At 44.0% G+C, this 22,943-nt stretch overlaps 1 protein-coding gene across 16 annotated transcripts in view; it reads left to right on the forward strand.

The window, feature by feature from the left end:
- Window positions 1-22,943, forward strand: part of LOC116842298 (collagen alpha chain CG42342) — a 294,572-nt gene that overhangs the window by 23,157 nt on the left and 248,472 nt on the right. For 3 of the 16 annotated variants that reach the window (XM_032811283.1, XM_032811282.1, XM_032811287.1), the window contains exon 1: window positions 5,566-7,148. The exons of 1 other annotated variant lie outside the window; for it this stretch is intronic. In XM_032811283.1, coding sequence (XP_032667174.1) covers window positions 6,791-7,148 — 358 coding nt within the window. In that variant the 5' untranslated portion in view covers window positions 5,566-6,790. Of the gene's footprint in view, window positions 1-5,564; window positions 7,149-22,943 lie in introns of those variants that run through there. 12 more of the 16 variants (XM_032811278.1, XM_032811291.1, XM_032811284.1 and 9 more) reach the window with 6 other exon arrangements.

Consider the following 22,943-nt stretch of genomic DNA (forward strand, 5'->3'; position numbering starts at 1 on the left):
GAGAGAGAGAGAGAGAGAGAGAGAGAGAGAGAGAGAGAGAGAGAGAGAGAGAGGGAGGGGAAAGAAAGATTCGTGTTATAGTTAGGAAGGACGTCCGCTTTGACAGAGACTTATTTCGACAGTTCTATGCCAATTAGCGGGATTAATCGCATACATTAGAGTATCTTTGGCTCGGCTAATGAAATGGTAAACGATGGCGACGCCATCGTTTTCACAGGCGACGCATATAGTCAATATTTGACAAGGCAGTTTGACCAACGTGTCGTAAATGCCTTCTTCTAATTCATATTTTAAAAGTGCGCGCGGTTTCTTTCGAACAGAATATGGCTATTGTGTCGGTATGCGCGAAGGAGACGTCGTAGTTTCCTTTATCTCTAATATTTTATTATCATATCCTAAGATTCCGGACGAAAAATGTCTAGATTTGTCTAGATTTTTTGTCACATCGACACATTTTTCTTACATATACTTCTCTTTGTGTCATAAAAATTTTACTCACTTTCTAAAATTTTACTGCATTAGTAGGAAATATATAGTTTTCTTTTCACATAATATAAATTCGATATATGCAATTTCTTTTTCATAATATAAAATGCACGCGCAAACGTGCGATAAACAAACGGAAGCGGGTAATCGTAGTCGAGACACTCTCGGCGTCTCGCAGCGACCACTCGACTCGTTGCGACGTCAACCGACACTCGTTGAGAATAACGAGCGGCGAGTATATTCGTATAAACAGCGGAATCGCTGCTCTCTCTTTTTCTCGTATCGATTCGCCGTCACTCGCGACGATTTCGCGTCGCGCACGCCGCACCGGTATTCGATTTAGCGAGCGTGCACAGGGCGAGCGCTCCAGGATGTAGTCTATAATCGCTTCCTCCCTCTCTGCCTCTCTCTCTCTCTCTCTCTCTCTCTCTCTCTCTCTCTGTGCCTAGCCGATTGGGTGGTAGTGAAGGGTCGCTCGTTGTACGTATCCGTCGCGCGTGTACACAACCGGAGACACGATCGATCCCGCCGATCAATGCTCCCTAATACAGGGTGGTTTGGCAATTGCTACTGCCACTACTGCTGCTGCTGCTGCAACCTCAGACGGAACAAATATCCGATGGGTTGTCATGGATGGCCGCGTGAATCTCCAGATAGTCGTTAATATCGTTATCGTTAATATGTTATTGCTTCTATACGAGAGCACGTCTCACGTCGACGCGAACCGCCACGAGTTGCGCAAGCAGGTAGCGACGTTATTTGTTATTCGGAGCAGACCGTAAGTAGAATGATTTAACATGTGTCCCACATTATGTTAGACAGCACGAGAAGAACAACACATGTGTCTGTGTATAACTAAGCATAAAATATTCTACATTTGTCAAGGACTCGGCATATATAAGTCGCTTTCTCTCTCCTTCTCTCGCTGCCTCACGCGAATGCTTCGCTTTGCATGAATAACGGCTTCGCCATGCCTCGAACTTGCATGAGCTTGAATTAAACGCTCGTCTAAGGTCCCGGCAAGATGCGCAAGGACCTCGGCTAGAGATCTCTGGCCGAGGTCCTTGCGTTCGAATTAAACGAATTGGGGCTGTGCATGCGCGACGGGCTTGCATAAGCAACGAAGCCGAAGCGCCAAACGAGAATTCACATGGCTCTTTAGCCCGAGGCAACGATACCTTTAGAACCGCCTCTAATTAATAGCTATCAAGGGACGAGTCGCACAGATATTACGTTGTCTCAAGATATGACGAACCAATCGTCCGGTGATGGGCATTCTTACGCTAAAATCGAGTCATAGTCCAGATAGGTGTATGCTTGGGGAAAATATATTATAGTCTTTTTCATGTGTATTCTTTTCAATTTTACTGGGCTCCTAGACACAGAAAAATATCATTTCACTCTGCTGAGAAAAGCAATTACTCTGTTTGCTTTCCTTCTTTTAAGTAATGGTTTTCTTCAACGAAGAGTGTTCTCTTGATAACAGTCTTATAATTAATATAATCACAAATTTGAGGAAAGCTCATTATCATGAGCTCAAAAGAAGAATTTATTCTTTTTGCAAGAATATTATAAAACTCTATCCGAGAAAAAGTTGATTTTACTCTACGTAGTAAACAGGTCGAATCTTTGTCTTAATATTTTTTAATATTTTTTATCGAAATGCTAAACTTATCATTAATTCAGTAAAGTATATTTGCCTTATAAATTTAATTAAAACAATTGTACAATTTTCAATGATTGTCTCACGTCGTAAAAATTTGTCTGGGTATTCTTCTGTGTGTAGTGGTACAAGAAAATAAATTGTCGATAAGATTTATAAGGAAATATTATAGAAAATTTCATTGGAATTTTACTTGTGTTTCGTTAGAAACATAGTCAATTGCCGCTACTTCTCTCCGTGTACGTAAATTTGGCAGCAACATTGTCACTTGATTTATAAAAGTCGCCCCTTGTCAGTGAGTTATATAGAATTCATATTTATCATATAAAATGAAGAAATAGAAATACGAAAATAATTATCGAAATTTCCTCAAAATAACGTGTCATGTAAGATGTAAATGATAGGAAAATCTGAGTGCAATCTTTTGCGAATTTATTGCTGCGTCGAAAAATTTATCTTGTATGATGTAAATTTATGATTAATTCAGTACATTACACTTGCTTCATAAGTATAATTACAAAAGTTGTAAAGTTCTCATCGCCGATTGTCTCATGTCGCGATGATCACAAAAGTCTGTCGAGGTTTCCACCATTGTGCATTGGCACGGTACGGCACGGCAGAATTTTCCATTTGCAATTCCTAATTCGGGAACAACGAGATGGAAAGTATTCCGTTATTGGATTCGACAGAGGCAAGAAATTCGTAAAACTCGATATTCCATGCAGCTCCGAAATTTAATAAATATACCTGCAGATATATCCGCGGGGATATATTTATCGAATTTACGCAAGAAATCGTGCGAGCGCGAAAAAATTCTCTCAGTTAAAATCCCCGAGGAATATGGGACACATTGTACGCGTGATATACAAGAACGAGTTTATCGCTAACGGGCTAACGATTGCATCCAGCAGTTTTCATCTTTTTTTATCTTCTTTTTTAGGAGATTTCCTCCAAGAGAAGAGATAGATAAAGAAAGACTGTGATACGATAAAACTCACAGGGTAGCGATACCTTCGTGTGTACGTGTACGTGTGTGTGTGCGTGCGCGGGGAAGGAGGAAAGGGTGGAAAACCCTGTTCCTTATTTAGAATTTGCACGATCGAAGTTGAGACTATACAGAGACTATAAGCAGTTGCGGCATTTCTAATTCATCGCGGTATTCCACGTAGCTATAATACGAACGACGTACAGAGATAAATTGACAATAATTTCACCCTGTTGAGAATCAGACTCGGTTTAGAGACTGATTTCATATTCCGCGCGGCCGGAACGAAGATGAGATTCTCATTTACGGGCTTCTCATACCATAATTGACTCGGGCGTTGACAGGACATCGATTTCGCTATTGATGTTCCCGGCCAGTCCACGATAATAACCATATCATTCCCTCGTCTCTCGGAGAGAATCTCTTGCTTTTAATTACACGCGTAGCGTTCCACGGCAAATTTTCATGCTGCGAAATGTCGTAGCGTATTTGGCGACACGCAGCAAGTTGTTCAAGAATGCACACGGGGTATTTTTAATTTAAAAAAGTGCGTCCGCACGGAAACGCACTGTTATCCAGTTGATTTTCGGGACCAACACGGCGGTGAGCAACATTCCTTGCGTGTATTAACATTTTAATTTTTATCTTTGCGTTGAAATTCCTCGTGGAACAATACGCCGGCAGCGTTCGTCGAAACAGAGATGGTAAAAATTTTAACAATGAATATCGCACGGAAAGTTGTTGAACGTTCCCTCCTCTTTTTCCCCAAAAAATGTTTCGGAAGTGCAGTCGTGCGCGCGCTTTTCTGCAAATTTTCAAGTGTTTTCGCGAACTCATCTGCCTAACTCTGTTCATCCTCTACCCCTTTGTGCGATAACGCGGAGTTTAGGGAAGTGTCTAGTGCCGCGAGCCATGTCGCACGACGAATAATAATAACGACGAAAAAAGGAACACATAAGCGAGCAAGCGAGCAACCAGTATGCGAGACACTCGTCGATTAACAAAAATATGTAAGATACTTGTTTTTTCGCATGCAATATTCCTCCCACTCTTGAATTCTGATCGCTCTTAGCGTCTTATTCCCTAAGTATTGAATTTGTATGCATCAAGGATATTCGCAAGTTCGGCTGAAAATGAATTTACTCGCGATTCGTTGTGTGTAACTAAGTGCACTTATACAAATATATTAATATATAAATATATATATATATATTTTTTTTTTATATATAAAATATATTAATTATATATAATAATAATAGTATTATATATAAAAACATTTATTACATAAAGAGTAAGAGGGGTAGTGAGGGAGTGAAAGAGAGAAAGGGAGGAAGGGAAGTGTGGATTGGGTAGCTTAGTTAGACAAGCAGTCGCCTGGATAGCGAAAGGTTCTCGAGTTCGATTCCTGGCCTTAGCTGTCGTGTCCTATGTATTTTCTTTCACCTTTTCTACAGCTTCTTAGAAGTTGATTCAGCAAATCTGATTTTCTTGATAACTGATTATTATTAATTGTAAGAACTGTGTGGGAATATCAAGCTGTGTAGAAATTACTCTCTTGATACTAAAGACAATATTACACATACACACGCACTCACGCATGAACACACATACATATATAACACCAATCTCATAACTAGATATAATTCTATGTCTACGGAAACTTTTTTTTTTTTTTTTTTATAAGTGAGGAAAATGCGTTACGCACGCCCCGGACTGGGAATTACCCGGGGCAGTGTGGGACTCCCTCTCCCCCTAACCGGGGAGAGTATACCCACTAAAAACCTCACTGTCTTCCTCCTTGCGTCTAAGGTTGCACTCTGATCGCCTTCTCGGGCATTGCTCTGAATGCAACCATGTCTACGGAAACTTAAGAGAATCGTCCTTTTTTCTCTCTCTCTCTCTCTCTCGCTAACATCGAGCTCAGCGGTCCTTTGCAGTCCTGGTAATGCTTTGTGCTCTCAAATTTATTTGATTTTCGCTGTGACACCTATCACTGGCCGAGTCAAACTTTTCAAATTCTATCCTTTCTCTGGGCAGTCGACAATGCGCGTTCGCAAATAAAAGCGAGTGCAAGAGAATCCTCGCGCGTCCGCGCGGCGCGAAAAACAATCTTGCCGATGCTAAAGCCGTTTACGCGTGCACGGGCGCGCGAACGAAAGCGGAATCCTCCGGCGTGTAATCCGAGTGGATAATGGACGTTGAAAGGAGAAAAAGGGGGAAAACAAAAAGAGGCTATATCCTGTCGCTCCGAATCCGCCCGCTCGCCTCGCGGTAAAGGGCAGAGGCGAACAACACACACAGAGGCGGGTAGGTGGCGAACGGCGCAGCGGCTGCCTGGAGAATGAAGCGCAGGGGGCGAATCAGTGCGAATGGAAGTGGACGTTAGGTCGACCGATCGTCCTCGACGCGCGCGTCCGGCGGGCCGGTAGAGGAGTCGCGGCGGCCGAAGACGTACGAGCGTCGTCGAGCGTTGCCGAAGCGACGAACCCTCCGTCCTCGGCGAGCGTCGCCCCACCACATCCAGTCGCACCGCGAATGCCATATCGTGCGTTTCGTACGCGCGTTCTTCCGTGCCGCTTGTCCCTCGTGAACTACGGCTGGCCGACGTGTCGCGAGAGCACGCCAATTCGAATATCGTTCCGTTTTCCGCGCGACGCTCTCTCGCGCTCCCGTCCCGCTGCCGCGTCGGAGCTCCCTCGCGAGAGGGAGAGAGAGAATAGATAAAGGGAGAGAAAGAGGAAAGCGGCGAAGAGCAGCGGCGCGCCACCGAGCGCCGCGAAGTTAGCCGTGTTCGGCGCGCGCGTTTCTCCCGTTTTCGCGACGCGTCGTCGGCGAGAAGGCGGACGGAGAGCGAGAGACGGTAAGTCGGGGGGGAGAGCGGGAGAGGCGCAGCGCGAGCGCGTGCTGCTCTTCGTGTTCCCCGCGATCGGCACGAGACCGACGTCGGCGCCGCCCCGCCGTCGCGAGAGACCGATTCTTCTCGATGTTGTGGAAAAGAAAGTGCGCGAGTCAAGCGTGGTAGCGCGCCAAGTACGCGACAGTAGCGCAGGCAGCAGGCGGCCTGTGATTGGCCGCTGCGGAACGCACGATCAAACGCACGGTCCGTCTCGTCCCGCGCGAGCGACGACGCGAGCTAACCGCCGGTAAATTCGACGAGCATCGTGTCATCGCTCACCGTGCTGGACGAGGTCGAGCGAAGGACATCCTCGCGGAGTGGCGAGTCTGACGACGGGCACGCGACGCTCGAGAGTAACAGCTCTCACACCTACACACACACACACACACACACACACACATATACACATACAGAGACACACGGAGAACGCGGAAACGGGGTGAGTGGTAGTCGCGCGCTCGAGATGCATTCCAGATGGACGACGACGTCGCCGCGACGCCTGTAACAGTTGCGTAGCCGCCGTGACCGTCGCGTCGTACTCCCGTCACCGTCGTCCGTCTGAATCCGCGAATCGGCCGAATCACGCGACGCGACGTGACGTGACGTATCGACGAACCCCGCGCGGGTTATGACGCGCCGCGCCGCTTAGGGACGCTTCCCAGCGCGTACCGCGTCCACCCGCGAGTCCCCGGTAGCCCGGCACGACCGTCCGTGCGTGCGTGCGTGCGTGCGTGCGTGCGTGCGACATCGGCGTGCGACGATGGGGACCAACGAGCCGGCGGCCGCCGGCGAGTCCTGGTCGTCGGCGCCGGCGACTAAGGGCTCGTCCTGCCTGGAGGCGTCGATGCCGCGCAAGTTCCGCGAGGAGGTCCGCCGCGCGCGGGCCCCGGACCTCAACTGGGCGATGTGTGCCCTCTGCGTGGCCAGCCTCGCCGTGTCCGGCGTGCTCTACTACCGCGAGCTCGGTCTGGAGTCCAGGATCGCCAATCTGGAGGCCCGCTGCAACGTCCAAGAGCTCTCGCCGTCGGATGTCTTCGTGCAGAGACAACGGCTCGCGCCCGAGCCCAGCGCGGTCTTCAGGATCAAGCGCGACATCTCCGAATGCAATTGTCCCCCAGGTCAGTCGCATGCGAACAGTAGAACCCTCGCTACGCCGTGCAAGGCCTGCCGTGTGCGTGACGGCTGGGCCCTGCCCCTCGTACGACGCCTCCGCCGACGCTTTTTACCCCGTCGCCGCTTTATTGGCCGCACGCGCGGCGTCTTCCCCGACGGAAAGTACAACTCTCGACAAACATGTGTCGTCGCGCTGTGACAGTCGCACGCGACTGCGCCGCTTATCCCGTTCGCGATTACGGACGCTCGTAGAATCCTGATTGCCTGACACCAGGAGTTTCATCGCGATTCTAACTCGCCGCGGAATTAATGCGCCGTTAATGCGCGCAATAGACATTTCGAAATTGCGCGTCGTTTCTTGACGATACGCGCACTCTTGGAATTTCGCAAGTGCGCGTCACGGGTATGCGCGATTTATGAAATTGTGCATCGCGATGCGATCTTTTCTAATAAACGCAACGGATGCGATATATCGCATCACAATTTTTTATCACGGATACAATTTTAAATCGCGCGTGGTTTTTAACTATAAAGGAATCTGGGGCATGATGGGAACGTAATGTTTGAATATATGTCAAACATATTAAAAATAATCTAATAATTATAAAATTAAGAGTGATAAGGCCTATAAAGGTCAAATCACATTAACGATTGGCGATAGATGATTGACGATTGAAGATTGGAACTTGACCAATTGAAACAAAGCAAACCAAGGCTGAAGCTTGTTGATTCGTTAAAATCTAATCTTTAATTGTTAATCGCCAATCGCTAGCGAGATTTGGCCTTAAGAGCAAATGCTAGATGTTCGTGCATATACATTAGAATGGAAGGATAACAATCTTCAATCCGCAATCCTCAATCATCAATTCATAGTCACATACGGGCATGCCTCATTACGTTTCAAGAAAAGAAAATCGCTTATGATATATCGTAAAATCACATATCCCTGGTCGCGGAATGGTTGCGCGCAAGATTTCTGAATCGTCGATTATCTGCCGGTGAAAGTAATTACGAATTGCTCTGCGGAGTTCTCCGTGCGCGCGACCGCCGCATTTCATCGCGGATAATCGCAGCGGCACACATGCATGGCTGTGTGTGCATGTTGCCGCACGAAACGGTCGCGCGTAATTTCTCAATCGTTGCCTCCTTCGCGGAGGTGATCGCGGAGCAATTCGTATACAGTCGCCGAGCGCGATAGCATCCCGAATTATTATGGTGCGCATTGTGCGCTGATGTGAGCGCCAACGCGGGATAACAGCCGCGTACCGTGGTGAATTTGCACGTCAGTAAAGTGTTAGCTGCAGGAACGGACGCGCTGTGTAATTCGCGGCGGCTCCAAAATAGCGGAAGCGTCCGAGAGATCTCTCGGGGTCCGCTGTTCTGTTTAAATGCGTCGGGACGGATTCTCGAGCGCGCGCGCGCGCGCGCGCGTTCCTGACGCATCGTCCCAATGAGCCGTTAGGAACTCGGCGTGAAAAAGTTGCGAGTTGCGTTCTTTTATTTCCTTCGATTTCTTTCCTTGTCAGCAATTGCGTGTCCTCGCGAAATGCACGAAAAGACGCGTGCCTCCCAGGTGCCTCGACTGGTTGCTTATCGACGAAATGGCACGAGCTTGTCGATCGTAAGATGAAGTTAAAGAGAGGGGGTGGAAGAACGTGGGTGTAATCGTGACCCATAAACGTTACATTTCCTCTACAGTTTGATCGTAGTGCCAAACGTGGCCGGTCACTCGATTGTAGGAACAGGCGTGATTATATTTAACGCGTAAACATTTTCTGGGGAAAATGGCGCTTCTCTCGTCCGCGCGGTCGTATTCGTTTCATTGCAATAATAGATGTATGATAACACAAAGCACTTGAAACTAGGAAAGCTCTTTGGCTTCCAGATGTTTCAGGCCATTTTGAAGCATGAAAATGTGATTAATCGGTGACAGTTATATCGAAATTCAATAGTCCTTATGAAATATCCAGACTGGTGTACGTAAATTTGGCAGCAACTAAATATTGTGAAATATAAAGTATTTCTGTGAAATAAAATTTGTTTCTATAAAATAAAGTTTATTTTTAAGAAAATAAACATTTATATTCTAGAAATAAATGTTTAAGTATAAATCACATAACGCAGCGCGGTAATTAAGACTTTATTGATAATAACGATTATTAATCAGGACCATGGGATAAATTTCTAGTCGGATATAACTCTTATATTTATTGAATAGAAGATCAAAATAGAAATATAAAAGAAATGATGAAAGAGAGTTTGATCAAAATAATATATATAAAATGTAATATGAAAATTTAAGAGTATATATAAAATGTGATATGAAAATCTGTGGGTAAAATGCAATATGGAAAGAGTGTAACTTTTAGAAAAATTTGCTACTGCACGAATATAATAAAAAAATTTACATTGTGCGATAGAAATTTACATTGTACGATGTAAATTTAATGATTAATTCAGTACAGAGTATATTCGCTTCATAAATGTAATGAAAAAATCGTGGTGTCTCTATCATCTGTGTCACGTCGCAATAGTTATGGAAATCTATGTGCGTGTTCATATTCCAAGCCTGCAATATTGTTACGTTGCCTGTTTTGTAACTAAACTATGTGATGTTGCACTGAAACTTGGTTCCTTTTCCCTTCAAAGCATGTATATTTGCGTAATGATTTAATAAAAACACTTGGTGACCCTTCAAAGGTTACGTACCACTGTAACGGCAAAAAGTGTAACCTAGTTCAGCTGAAACGAGCAGACCTACACGAAAAAAAAACAAATCCGTTAGTGTAACTGAATTTTCTGTTACTCAGGGACCAGATGAAAAACTCGGTTGTGTGAATAGAAAGATTCCCGTAGAAGGTTTCTACTCAATCAGTTGCTTAGTTATCTCAACTGAGTTTTGATACAGCTGAATGTTCGAATGATGTTTTGCGTCACAATAACGTGAAGATATTATTTCTCGCCCATTCAGTTGCACGAATTGAACATTTTTTCTCGTGTATTATTATACGGGGTGTCCCAGAACAATGGTGTCACCGTTCGTGAGGATGTAAATTAGATCAAATTGGACAAAAAATCTTTCTACCATTTTTTTAAAAAGCCACGTAAAATTTTGAGTTATTGGTCAAAGAAGATTCGCGAATGATCACACGTCGTAGACGTACGGTAGACGCGTGATGATCACACTTTAACTTCATTTTGGTCGTAAATGAGGGTTGCTCGCGCGACTCATCTTGGTCAGCTTGGCATCGCGTTTGATACATGTGTCGTCGCGCTTCTTTCCCGTCGTGTCTTCCGTTTGAAACTCTCCATTCCGCCGAGCGATTCCGCAAACTCGCGCTCTTCACGCTCCGCGGCTTGCCGCCTGCCTTCTTGACTTTTATTCATGACAAAACAAGATAGCGAAAGGGCAAAATGCGGGAGCTTGACGTCGCTCAGAGGTTGCCTCGTGGTCGCGGATGCGATAAAAAAAATGAGAGAGAGAGAGAGAGAGGACAGCAGGCAAGAGAAAAAGAAACGCTCCGCAAAGGGATCTCTCGGTGGCTAAATCTCGTTGTCGGGTATGACGGTTTCGGATTAAGCTGCTCGCGCCATTCCGGTCGGGCGCTAAGCAAATGTCATCGTGCACTTTCAAAGGAGGAGCACGACGACGACGACTGCGGCGGGGCGCCCTTTCCTCGGCGTTCTTATCTCAGCTGTCGGCATTCTATTCGCGAGTTCGAGATCGCGCGACGCGATGAGAGATCTCGTTGTCGATTGCCGCCGATCGGCTGAATGAATTCAGAGAGAGAGAGAGAGAGAGAGAGAGATAGACCGCGTGTCGGCTCGCGACGGCGGCAGTAACAGTAACAGCAGCAGCAGCAACTCGTGACACGCGACTCGCCGATTGTTCTCCATGTTCTGCAAACGCATGAATTATGTGACTAACTGTATAAGCGAGAAGGCACGCTTCTCGAGCATTACTGAGAAACTCGATTGCGAAGTTTGGCGTTTAATGCTTAAGTATTTATCGGGCACACGACTTTCTTCGATAAGCGTCGCAGCGCAGCGCCTTTTGCTTTCAAGCTGCGAGATAGTGATCATAAAATTGCACGCTAATCGCAGGTGTTTTGTGCACTTTTAATAAAATTTTCGCAGGGAGACTTTAGACTTTTCGTGGAGATCATTTCGACGATAGCACACATGGAATAAAGCGATAGATAATCGCTGCGGAATCGATCTATTCAAAAAGTTGTACAGTAATTTTTACTGCATGATTCTCTTCGTATGGAAATAAGATTTCCGCGCAAAATCTGTAGTACATAAACTCGTATACGCTATACACCCGATCCAACTTTCTTGCGGCGATGGAATTAACGGCTTACATGCGCCTTGCGTGCGATGATGCTGTCTGCATTTTCAAAGTGCATTGATAATGGGTGCAGTCGCTGCTATTAATTGATCCTTTCAGCGAGGTTTTACTGATTGCAGTACTGTATATATATATATCTAAACCACCAGTTACATAAGTATGGTATGTTATAATGGGGAAAATAGATTGATTTGCAAATAAATACATATAGATAGATATTACTTTAGCTACATTGCTAAGAAGGGAAAACTTGGGTTACAAAAAAAGCATTATCTTAACCATATTCATCCGTCCACACCTTATATTAAATCTTTTTCTACTTATATTATACTTTTCTATTTTCTACTTATCTGTCTCCTATCACAATATTGTACTGTTATTTCTCGACTCCTTTACACCTTCGTCATAATCTACCCTTTTTACATCCCATCCATACATATTCCCAACCTTATCCCAGTTTTACCTTCTCCTCTTTAATCTCTCTCAACCACTTGTCTCTTTCGCTCTACAGTTTCCTCGACATATTGCCTTTCTCTTCATTTAGCTCGTCACCCCATTTTCTTTTCCATTTTTTTTCGCTATCATTCCTAACTCTTCAAACCATTCTTTTATAGTCTGACATGTATTCACATAATGCCTTATATATATAATCCTGATCTTTTCCACAGAATACACATATCCTTATACATATATATACATATATTTGAGTGAGTTTTACTCATATTTTACACTGAGAAAAAGATGTTTGAAAACTTATTTATGGGATATAAAATTTATTCACATTTTATTTCATACAAAAATAAATTTTATTTTGAGAGATTGAAGATTCATCAAAAATTCAAAACTTCATTAACTTTATATTCCGCAAATAAATTGTCAAGTATTTTTCTCAATGCAGACAGAACGTGACAAGAGGTTTCAGTCGGAGATGTATGTGTCGAGAAGGGAGGAGATTACTCCGTAATAATGTACTTACGATATGACGACCGCACGTCGTTATTTTCAGCACTCTAATACTCATTTCCGCAGGAGACTCACAGAACACAAGCGAAAGACGTATGGAATACGGAGCGTTGTGTCCATGGCAATATTTTCATAGATATGAAAAGATTGCAGACGCGCGCGCTGTCAATCACGTACACCAAAAGTTCATTAGCGCGCCGAAAGTACCAAAAGTGCATGAATGTGAGAACGCGCCAGTGATGCGAACGAAGTCGCACGTCTACAACGACGCGATCTGTACGGCGGACGCCTTAACCACTCTAGACCAATCGCGTTCGTTTCGTACCATGAAGTTGTCATCATGGTTATTCAATCTAGGCGTTGGTAATGAATCGCGCGAAATGCTCGATCTTTTCGCGCCAAGCAGCAGCCATGGCCACACATCGATCCACATCTCTCCGCGTTTCTCGCGCCTTTTATCGAAAGTGAGTCTCGCGCGTTAATAAATCTCGGGAATATTGAGAATAGTGATGTGCGATTATTGGGGCGTATCGTAAAGATGTCATTTGTAAGTAATCTTTTCGTTTCTCCTCGCAGTATATACGGTCGGTGCTTGTCACGACGTGTCGCGTCGACGTCCCTTACATTTGCTAATAACATCAACTCGTTCAAGTAGCAATAGAATCGGACGATCGTCGGATTTATTGAACGGGAATTAGAAATGCGATGACAATCAGAGAGTGAGAGAGAGAGAGAGAGATGCGGAATGTTCGGGCGGTTGCGTCAGATTGTTAGGAAAAGAGATACGAAGAGAGAAGTATCTCATAGAGCGCGTTCCTTTCGGCCGCGGCGCCGTTCACATATTCAACAATCGCGCGATCATCTTGATTCTCGATCTTTCTGCATCGAGCAACCGCCGTGGATATGTCGATCGACATCGCTCCGCATTTTACGCGTCTTTAACCCGTAAGTCTCGAGCGGACATAAATATCGGGAATGTCGAGAATAGCGATGTGCGATCGCCGGGACGTATCGTGAAGACGTCATTTGTCAGTAATCTTCTCGTTTCTCCTTTCGCGGTATATGTAAGGTGACTAGATTTCCCAGCCCTGTGAATTCGGGACACTTCATAAATGTGTGAAGCGGGGCAAAAAGATCCGAAAATTATTTGACAATCATTGAAAATGATAACAAATCGGTGTCCCGAATAGCATTCGAAAAAATTCTAAACAAAGGGTGAAAAGTCGGGACGTGTGGTCACTTTAGTAATGCTCGAGAAATAGCGTGCTTTACTGTTTATACGCTTAATTGCGCGATTCAGCTGTTTCGCGAGAGAAACAAGAGTCGGCTGGTCGCTCGTATATCGCGCTTGTCGGTGAAATCGGTGCGGCTTTGTGCATGCGAGGAGGAAGAGGTGAAGGCTTCTTCCTGTCATTAAGGCAGATGAGCGATCGCTTCATTGCAACTTTCGTCGAGTCGCACTTTTCACGGCTGGGGGATGGTTGTTGCAACGATCGCAGATACATCGATCTGCTGATACATTCGCGTCACAATAATCCCGCGTTGACAAAATGCGAGAATGTCTCGAACGAGGTGAAAAAGTGACACTTGAAATATCTACGTGTTTAGTTTATTCCCACGTGTGTCGATCGTTACTACGAATTTACCTTGATACGAACATCTGCGTTCCGGCGATTGGTATTTGCCGATATTTCGAGATAAATTAACGCATAATTTAACGCCGAAATGAAATGATCTCGCGTGTTTTTTATCGTTTAATGCCACAACGTGAAATGCGTGCACACGGACGTTTAGTTCAAGTCGAGTTTAAGTTGAGAAAGGGAGAAATCGGTTTCTCGATAAAAACTAAATGTGCGCAAATTTTATTATTCTATCACTATTTTCACTATATTACACTATTTTCTATCATTCAATATTCGATATTCTAAATCGTCGAGTAGATATTTTCACTCGAAATTGAAGAGTGAATCTGATGCACTCCACTGTCAGTGAAACGTGTTCGCTCTAATCGATTGAAACATTCGTTCACATAGATAAACCGATGTAAATTTTGCTGTAGCTTTAAATATATTATATCACGAAATTTAGCAACGTTGAATCTGTTATAACCGATCTTGAGGGAGAAGACAACAAGAAGACTTAAAAGAAAAATTGCTCAAGACTTAATTATATGATTTAATCATATAAATACAAATAGATATTCCACTGGATCTTTATCAGTAGGTAGTAAATCACAAATGTCAATAAATGTCTCTATAGAGACAGATGGTGACATATCAATGAGTTAAAAAAATGACCGATCACATTGCGCTTATATTTATCATATAGAATGAAATAGAATATAGAGTGAAATAGAAATATGAAAAAGATTATGAAAATTCGCCTCAAATAATATGTCATGTTGTACATTGTAACATAAATTTGTAACATAAATTGTAACATAAAAATTTGAGTTAAATTTGTAATATAAAACTTTTAGTAAATTTTTTGCTGCATCAATTAAAAAAAACACATTGTATGATGTAAACTTAATAATTAGTTAAATCCACTTCATAAATATAATTAAGAGAAATGTAGTTTCCATCATATCGATTGCCGTGATAATCATGAAAGTCTATCTGGGGAATTGGAATCCACTTTGAGGTGGAGTGAAACATTCATTCTTGCAATCTCGAGTGAAAATACTGCCACTTTTCCCTCGTTTCGAGTGAGATTTCACTCTAAGAAATTAGAGAGTAACTTTGAACGTATAAACACAGTAAAAGTATTCTATCCCCGGAACTCAGTGGCGCTCGTAGTGGCGCGAACTGCACTAACGGCCACTTTATTATGAACTAGCAACAAGGAAAATCCCTGCGTTTTAGGTCGAAACTTGCGAGCCACCGCTATCGAACTATCGAACTATCGTGGCGGGGAATTTACGAGTAATAAATGCGACTTCGACCCAATAGTTGCTACGTGTCCGCGTCTATAGAGCGAATGACGTAGCTATGAACATCATTAAAAGCCACTTTGCGACAGCGCCGGATTGGGTAGCCAACTTTTAATCAACTAATTTCAGAATATCGATCTTAAAAAATATTTTGGTTAAACAAAATATATAGTTAACAGAACCATGGCGGGCATTAAGACAAGAAGGTTGCCTCTATCATGTTTATCACGGTCAACAATATTATTATTTTACATTATACAATAATTAGTTACCTGAGAAGTTGTAATTTCGAAATTTTAAAATACAGGATATCTAGCTCCGTTCTCTCCTATCTCACTTGAGAGATATTTCAGATAACGACTGTTAATACGGACCTTAGTTATGTGATAAATCGGAACAAACGACGTTCCCGCCTAGGGTGCTTTCAGGACGCCCCCACAGAGAGCCGAAAGTCCCGCAAAATTCGGCACGGTTGGTCATCCTTCAGCGACGGAACTCTCTTGGGCCGCGCAAAATCGTGCTTTCCCGAAGCGCGGATCGCCGTTGCGAAAATATCGACCATCACATCGCCATCTCCTCTTCTCCATCTGCCGGCTCTTTCGCGCAGCGAGTCGGTCGCACGAAAAAGCGTCCGCGGCAGGTAGCTCGCTAATTGCAATAATTACTCCATTGTCGGCCGCCGCGTCCGAGGTGGAAACTATTTCCCGGCGAAGTACGCGGGCGCGGACGGAAACGGAAGCGCGTACACGAGGGAAACGTCGGCCGGATTAATTCCGCGCCTCCTCGCACCACTACTATTCCGCCACCGCCGCCGCTGCTATCTCGTCGGCTCCTCTCTCATCCTTTCTTTTTTTTTTCGCCTTTTTTCCCCGTCGGTAGCCATGCCTCTCGCTCCCTTATCGCGCGTCCTTCGCCGTCGGCACGACGAGCAACAAAGGGAGACAGCCACCGCCGCGGCAAACAGCTCCCGTGACTCTCGCGGCGTCCCGAAATTGAGACGTGCGAGCTGACGCACCGGCATCATAAATCTTTGCCCTCCCTCGTGGCAGGGCGGCGTATCTACCGCGTCCCCCGCATCAGCCCTCTTCGCCGTCCTCGGAGAGGTAGACTCTCGTTTCTCCCTCTCGCTGCCGACGTGGAACTCGCACGGCTAGTTCCCTCCGCGTCGCCGATTCCGCCGGGCGGGATCACCGAACTTTTCGCACCGACGGCCGCAGAAGCGGGGAGATGAAATTGGCACGAATCGAGACTTATATTTGCGCGACGTTTTATTCCGCCTGTGTGAAAAATGCGAGAAATTTCGACGCGCCGCGCGGGTAAAGTCACGCGAAACGCGCGATTCGCGTTAAAATACCACGCGAAATTCCGACGTGGGTTTTATTTTATTGAAATTTTATGGCGCGCGCGTGCATCGCACGATCGGGCGACATTGCTAGGATAGAAGGCTTACGAGATGCGGCTGACGAGTATTCAGTAGCTGTCCCAAACGAACCGTGATCCCGCCCGGCGGAGATCATAGCCCGTGAATAATTGTGCAGAACGGCGGGCGGAGCGGAGGTGTAATAAAAGAAACTGCTGAGAATGACGGGGACGGGTGTGGAAAGTCGGGAGAAATTGCGCACGAAAGGCGAGCCGAGGCGGGTGTCAGGACTGCTGCGTTAGACAGTCACAGGATCTAAGCCGAAAAGAAATCTCTCTGATCACTTGGGCACACAAGAGTTAGATTTCAGAGTCGCACAGTTACGTGATATGCGCGCAGGGAAAAGGGCGGGAAGGATAGAGGAGACGATGGTTGATGTTAGTGGTTAACCATGCGAAATACCAACAGAGAAGCTGTGCACACTATAAGAAAATTACAGTACATTACATAAATAATAATTGTAAAATTGCATAATTAATAGGTGGAAATTTACAAAAGATTAACAAATTTTCGCTATTTGTTACATAATTGTATACTTATTATTTATATAAATTTACATACTTTTTTACAGTGCGGCTTGCACTAACCCACCGTCTGCTCTTCATGGATCATTTCCGGAACAGTCGAGAAACTTTGACAAAGTCTCGTCCCTTTTCCATTATAAAATTTTTTAAATATTCTGATAAATGATACATCGCTCTGGAAGCTTAGGATGAGGATTAAATCAAGGATATAAAATCTCAATTTTATTCTTGCAATTGTTCGGGAGATAAACGGTCCAAAGATTGCAATCTCAACAAGCAGCCGTATTATTGAGATTGCAAGCTTTTAGGCCGTTCATCTCCTAAACGCGACTCTGTGAGAATAATATATCGAGACTTTACATTCTTAATTTACTTTAAGTCGGGTGTATCATTAATTCAAATATTCGAACATAGAAAGAATAGTTATAAACATTGAGGACTAAACAACATTCTGACTACATTACCAAAATTTGATTAAAACGGGATCAACCAAATGTTTGATAATTACACTGAAGGAAATGTCTGATGATACTAATCAGAATTCTATTTAGGTTTACCAAACGATATAGTGAATAATCGTGTAACAAGATATTTAGTCAATGATATCAAACCATTTGGTGAACGCATTGTCTAAGTAGCATTACAGTAATGCTTAAATACGCTTACCAAACCGTCTGGTACAGCATACAATTCATTTGGTGAATGTTATGAATACAATTGTGGAGTAGTGTTAGACTTCTTACCTGACCTAAAATCTAACCATATTATATATAATTTTCATATACTTACTGTATATAATCTTCATATATTTATTTCTAAATTCGTCGACATATTTTGAGAAATTTCATTCTTCCAAATATTTGACGGTTTCAGCGTTTACTCTTTTGTAGCACCGACGTCTTCATAAATTAATATAGATGAAAAAGGAAACGTCGCAGCGAGTAACAATTAACTATCGTGTCAATAGTATCACACTTCTAGAGAGAATTATCAAACTGTCTAGATGTCTACAACTAAATGTCTCGATATTGACTACTAGATGCATCGAGGCATCGTAATCAGAATATTGAATATGTGAACTAGATATCGCACATAAATTCACCATATTACTTTCATAAAACGAATATAATGTCATTCACCAAGTCATTTCTTTCAGTGTACAACTCAAAAATTTAATTGCCGCTATTTTGTCTTACTTAGTAACATATTCACTTGGCAATATATTCACTTGGTCGCTAAACAAAGCAAAATAGCGGCAAATAAATTAGTTGTAATTACCAAACGTTTGGTTGATGCAAAATTTTGATCAAATTTTGCTTTCGTCAACCAAATCCTTTCTTCAATGTAGAGAATAGAGACCTGAAACGATGAGAAAAAATATTGCCCCGACTTCTTTTTACTCATAGACGGGGAGAAAAGTGGTACTGCCCACACAAGTGACCCACGTAGCGGACCGCGTTAGCTAATAAAAACAGAAAGGCAGACGGAGGGATAACGCAGGTGAGACACATTCATGGACAGGAGGGTTGTCCGCAATTTTTCGGCTGAGTTTGTGAACTCATCCGTCTTATCCGATGGGACAATTCTCCCATTGAAATACGAGTTCTCTCATTGGAGAAGACAGAGAGTTCACGAGCGCTCACGAGCAAAAATTACGGACGATCTTCCTGTCCACGAGTGCACCAATTTCCGCAACGGAGCGTTTTCGGAGCAGGCGCTCGTTCTCTCATCCTCTCCCTTCTCGTCGATTTCGCTCGCCGTTGTTGCCCACTTACGTATTACGCTGTCGTGGGGTGCTAATGCGATTGGCCGTCGTGTGACAAACGACGCGTGATCGGACCGCGATCGAATTGTCAGGGCGAATGGGCCAAGGGTGAAGACGTAGTAGCGGCAGCGGAGCGCCGTTGGAGAGGAGACGCGTCGGTAAGAAACGCCGGTCCCGAACGACGCCACATACTTCTCGTTATATCCGGGCGTTTTTCCACGCCCCGGGAAATCGATGGACGTGTCCGAGACTTCTCTCGTCTCACCCTCGTCGTCGTCGTAGTCGTCGTCGTCCGCGACGGTGTACGCACAGCCGGATCTCTGCCGTTAATCGCTCCATTTGGAATCGAATCGAAGGCTATTCCGCAGATAGATCACCTTCGTATGCAGCCCGTGCGCTCGGCGGAGCGTCGGCTAGAAGGGAATAGAATCGTCGCGCGCGCGCTTCGTACCGCCCGACGCAAAAATGGAACGGTCGCGTCTTGGAGGAGAGGGAGAGAGTGAGTGGGAATTTCTGAATTTCTTGTTTCCCCGGGATCTCGTTAGGAGGAGAAGAGGCTACTCCGCGAGTCGGGATCTTCGCGGAGGAATCTCTTTTCCATTAAGAATCGATTCGGCCAATTAAGAACGGCATCGACGACGCCATGGAAGTCGGGGTGAAAGGCAGAATTCACGTGGGCGCAATAATCTTCCTGAGAATCGGCCAGGAGGAGGGTTCCATGATCCTTTCTTCCGTGAAAGCGCAATGAGAATCAAGCTCACCGCAATTCCTGAGTAGGAAATAAGTCCGAGTGCGGTTGGTAACTGGTCGGATATTTTCATCACTGTCCGATATCTGTCCTAATAAAACTGTGTGGCCAGTCCCTAGATAAGTACTTTCATAAGACGAGTATAATGTTATTCACCAAGTCATTTCTCTCAGTGTACAACTCAAAAATTTAATTGCCGCTATTTTGTCTTACTTTCTCAGTAATATATTCACTTGGTAATATATTTATATAATTTATATTTATATAATTATCAATTTCTAACCAGTTTCCATATACTGAGAGAAGAAATCTCTGAAAAATAAGAAATATTTGTCCAATGGGCACTAATAACATATTTATTTATACTAACATGTAAACTTTTATATTGAAAGAACATTTCTTTCGAACGAGGAGATAATTTTACACCAACTTCGTCGCAGTGAATATCTAAAAAATATTTGCCAGAATATTATCAGTTTTATAAGTAGACATAAACTAATTATTACTTACCAAATAGTTTGTTATTTGATTAATATTTTTGCTTAGGAAATAAGAACGAAGGATGTTGCCAGTTTTAACTGAATATAATCTAACTATCAGTTACTGGTCTGTTGTTTCTGGCCTAGTGAGCTAGTTACTCTTTAGCTAATTTTGATCCAGAAAATACTTTTGCAACAATGTCACTTAATAAAGATTTATATTGCTTATATATCGGCCGGTGGTTGAACAGTTTTACCTTAATATGATATTGGATGCTGTTATGATGTCATTACGATGCTGCTTAGTAAAGCCTAAGTAGCAAAAACCGACTAGTTTCCGACCAGCTTTGTTCGGAAAGTTTTCTACTCGGGTCGTCGGCGAGACTGAACCGTCTTCTTCCTTCGTGATTGCTTCATTACCGTAAGTTCTTCGCGTTTCTCTCGTGTACAGCTGCGTTAACATCCCGCGGCTGTAACATAATTCGCGCGGAATTGACCAAGCGGAAAGTCTCGGGACACGAAGCGTCACGTTGGTGGCGTTAAAACCGCCGGGGTCTCCGCGGCTTCAATCGAATCACGATCGAGAATTCACGTCACGACATCTACGCTCCGGTCAAGCTGCTTGATGATTGGGAGACCGTAAGCCCGTGCGACAGACGGAAGCTTTAGGAGTTAGGACACGTCTCGGTACGTCCAAAAACGTCTCGAGTTTCTCGTAACGCGCGCGTTACATGATCGACGCGCGATGTCGTACGTTACGAGACGACGACGACGACGACGTCAAGTGAAGTAGAGCGGACAGATCTACGAGGTTACACGTGGAAAGATCAAGGTCGATTAGCTGATCGTTCGTTCTCGGATGTCCCGAGAAATTGATGGTCTGCTGCAAACTACGTCGATGAAACGCCTACTCCGGCTCATGCATGCGCTTCCAGTTCTCTCTCTCTCTCTCTCTCTTTCTCTTCCTACCTCCCTCTCTCTTTATCCCTCCTCCCCCTCCTCTCTCTCTCCACTTTCAACCAAATTGCCATCTATCTCGACTCGCGATCCACGGACGGGAAGGAGGAGAATGATGCATTGTCCTAGCGTACAGGTAGCGTGCACCAGCCAGCAATATGGACGTCTTCCTGCAGCTTACCCTAATAGAAATTAAACTTGCAGTATCTCGCTGACCGGAGATCTTCGGACCGTTTATCATAGAAAACGCGACGTGAAATTATACTCCCTTGAGGAAAGAGCGCGGACTAAACTCTCTCTCTCTCTCTCTCTCCTTCTCTCCTTGGTCGTATCTCGCGAGGTAGATCGAGCGACGCGGACTTTGCAAGAACGCCGAGTAAACAAAGCGGACGTCCGATCGAGCGAAAAGGCTTCGGGTATCGCGGTGATAAATGACTGAGTCGCGCCGACACCTTGCGCCGCGCGCCGATATAAATTATCATCTTCCGATGGAGTCGGAGCCGATTTTTCCACGACAAAAACGCCGGAACGATTTATCGTTCTCTTGAGTTAAAGGGCGATCGACGAATTAAACTTTCGGGAGAGGAGAATGGAATAGCGCGAACTTACTTCGCCTGTTACATACGAGCGAACTTCACTCTCAAGGTGGAATCTTAATTTGCGGCGTAATTACGGGACTTTTGAGCGTTGTAAACTCACGGAGAACTCGCGAGGAACGAATCAGATTTTCCTTCGGGAGAAATTCCATTTCGAATTGATGAAAAGAATTCGCGGAGAGGGTGCAAATAATGAGACGAATGGCATTCTCCGCACGAAGAACGACGGTAATCTCAACGTGGCGTCCTGTACTTTGCGCGCTGATCGCGATGTATGAGCAAAGATCATTGGTAATATATGACACAAGTCCAGGGCTGTATGGCTCCAGAGGTATGTTGTTCACGTCCTTTTTTTTCATATTTATCTTGAGAAAAATCGCGAGAGTAAAAAATTGCGAAATAGTCATTTTAGGAGTTTCCGGTCTCTCCTAATTTTTAGTATAATATTTGTGTTATTTTTCAACATATTCACTCGCTTTATGCTAAATTGACATAAAAAGGACCCCGCACAAAACCTATGGAAAATGGTTTTCGGTCAAATTGGCTGAAATTTCACTATGTTATAGTTTTCGCTATGCTGATAAAAAGTTATCATTCCACTTTCTTTTTATCATTTCCTGATAAAAAGTTATCACACCAAGTTCCAAAAGTCAATATTTCCCAAGATATAAAGGGTCAAAGTAGTGAAATATAGTCATCCGCAGTAGTAAGAGACGTATGTTATAAGTATAAGTGATACATTGATATTTATTCACGAAATAAATAAAAATCGATTTTTACATATATATATATATATATATGTAATAAATATTTAGTTTCGCAATATATATGTATATGTATATACAGGGTGTAAAAGTATCGGACCGGTGAAATATCTCGAAAAATATAAGTTTTACAAAAAACTGTTTCAGATCTTAAAAAGATCTATTGTATTTACTGATTTTAGAGATTGATCTTGGGTGGCGTTGCCTAGGTCAAAAATCAGTTGTTTTCACGGCTACTCACAATCAATTGTTTTCACAGCTACGCAAAATCAAAACTGATTGTGAATAGCCGTGAAAACAA

The sequence above is a fragment of the Odontomachus brunneus genome, unplaced genomic scaffold, assembly GCF_010583005.1.
Source record: "Odontomachus brunneus isolate Ranch 3 - 2012 unplaced genomic scaffold, Obru_v1 Obru_scaffold_024, whole genome shotgun sequence".
Taxonomy (NCBI): Eukaryota; Metazoa; Arthropoda; class Insecta; order Hymenoptera; family Formicidae; genus Odontomachus; species Odontomachus brunneus.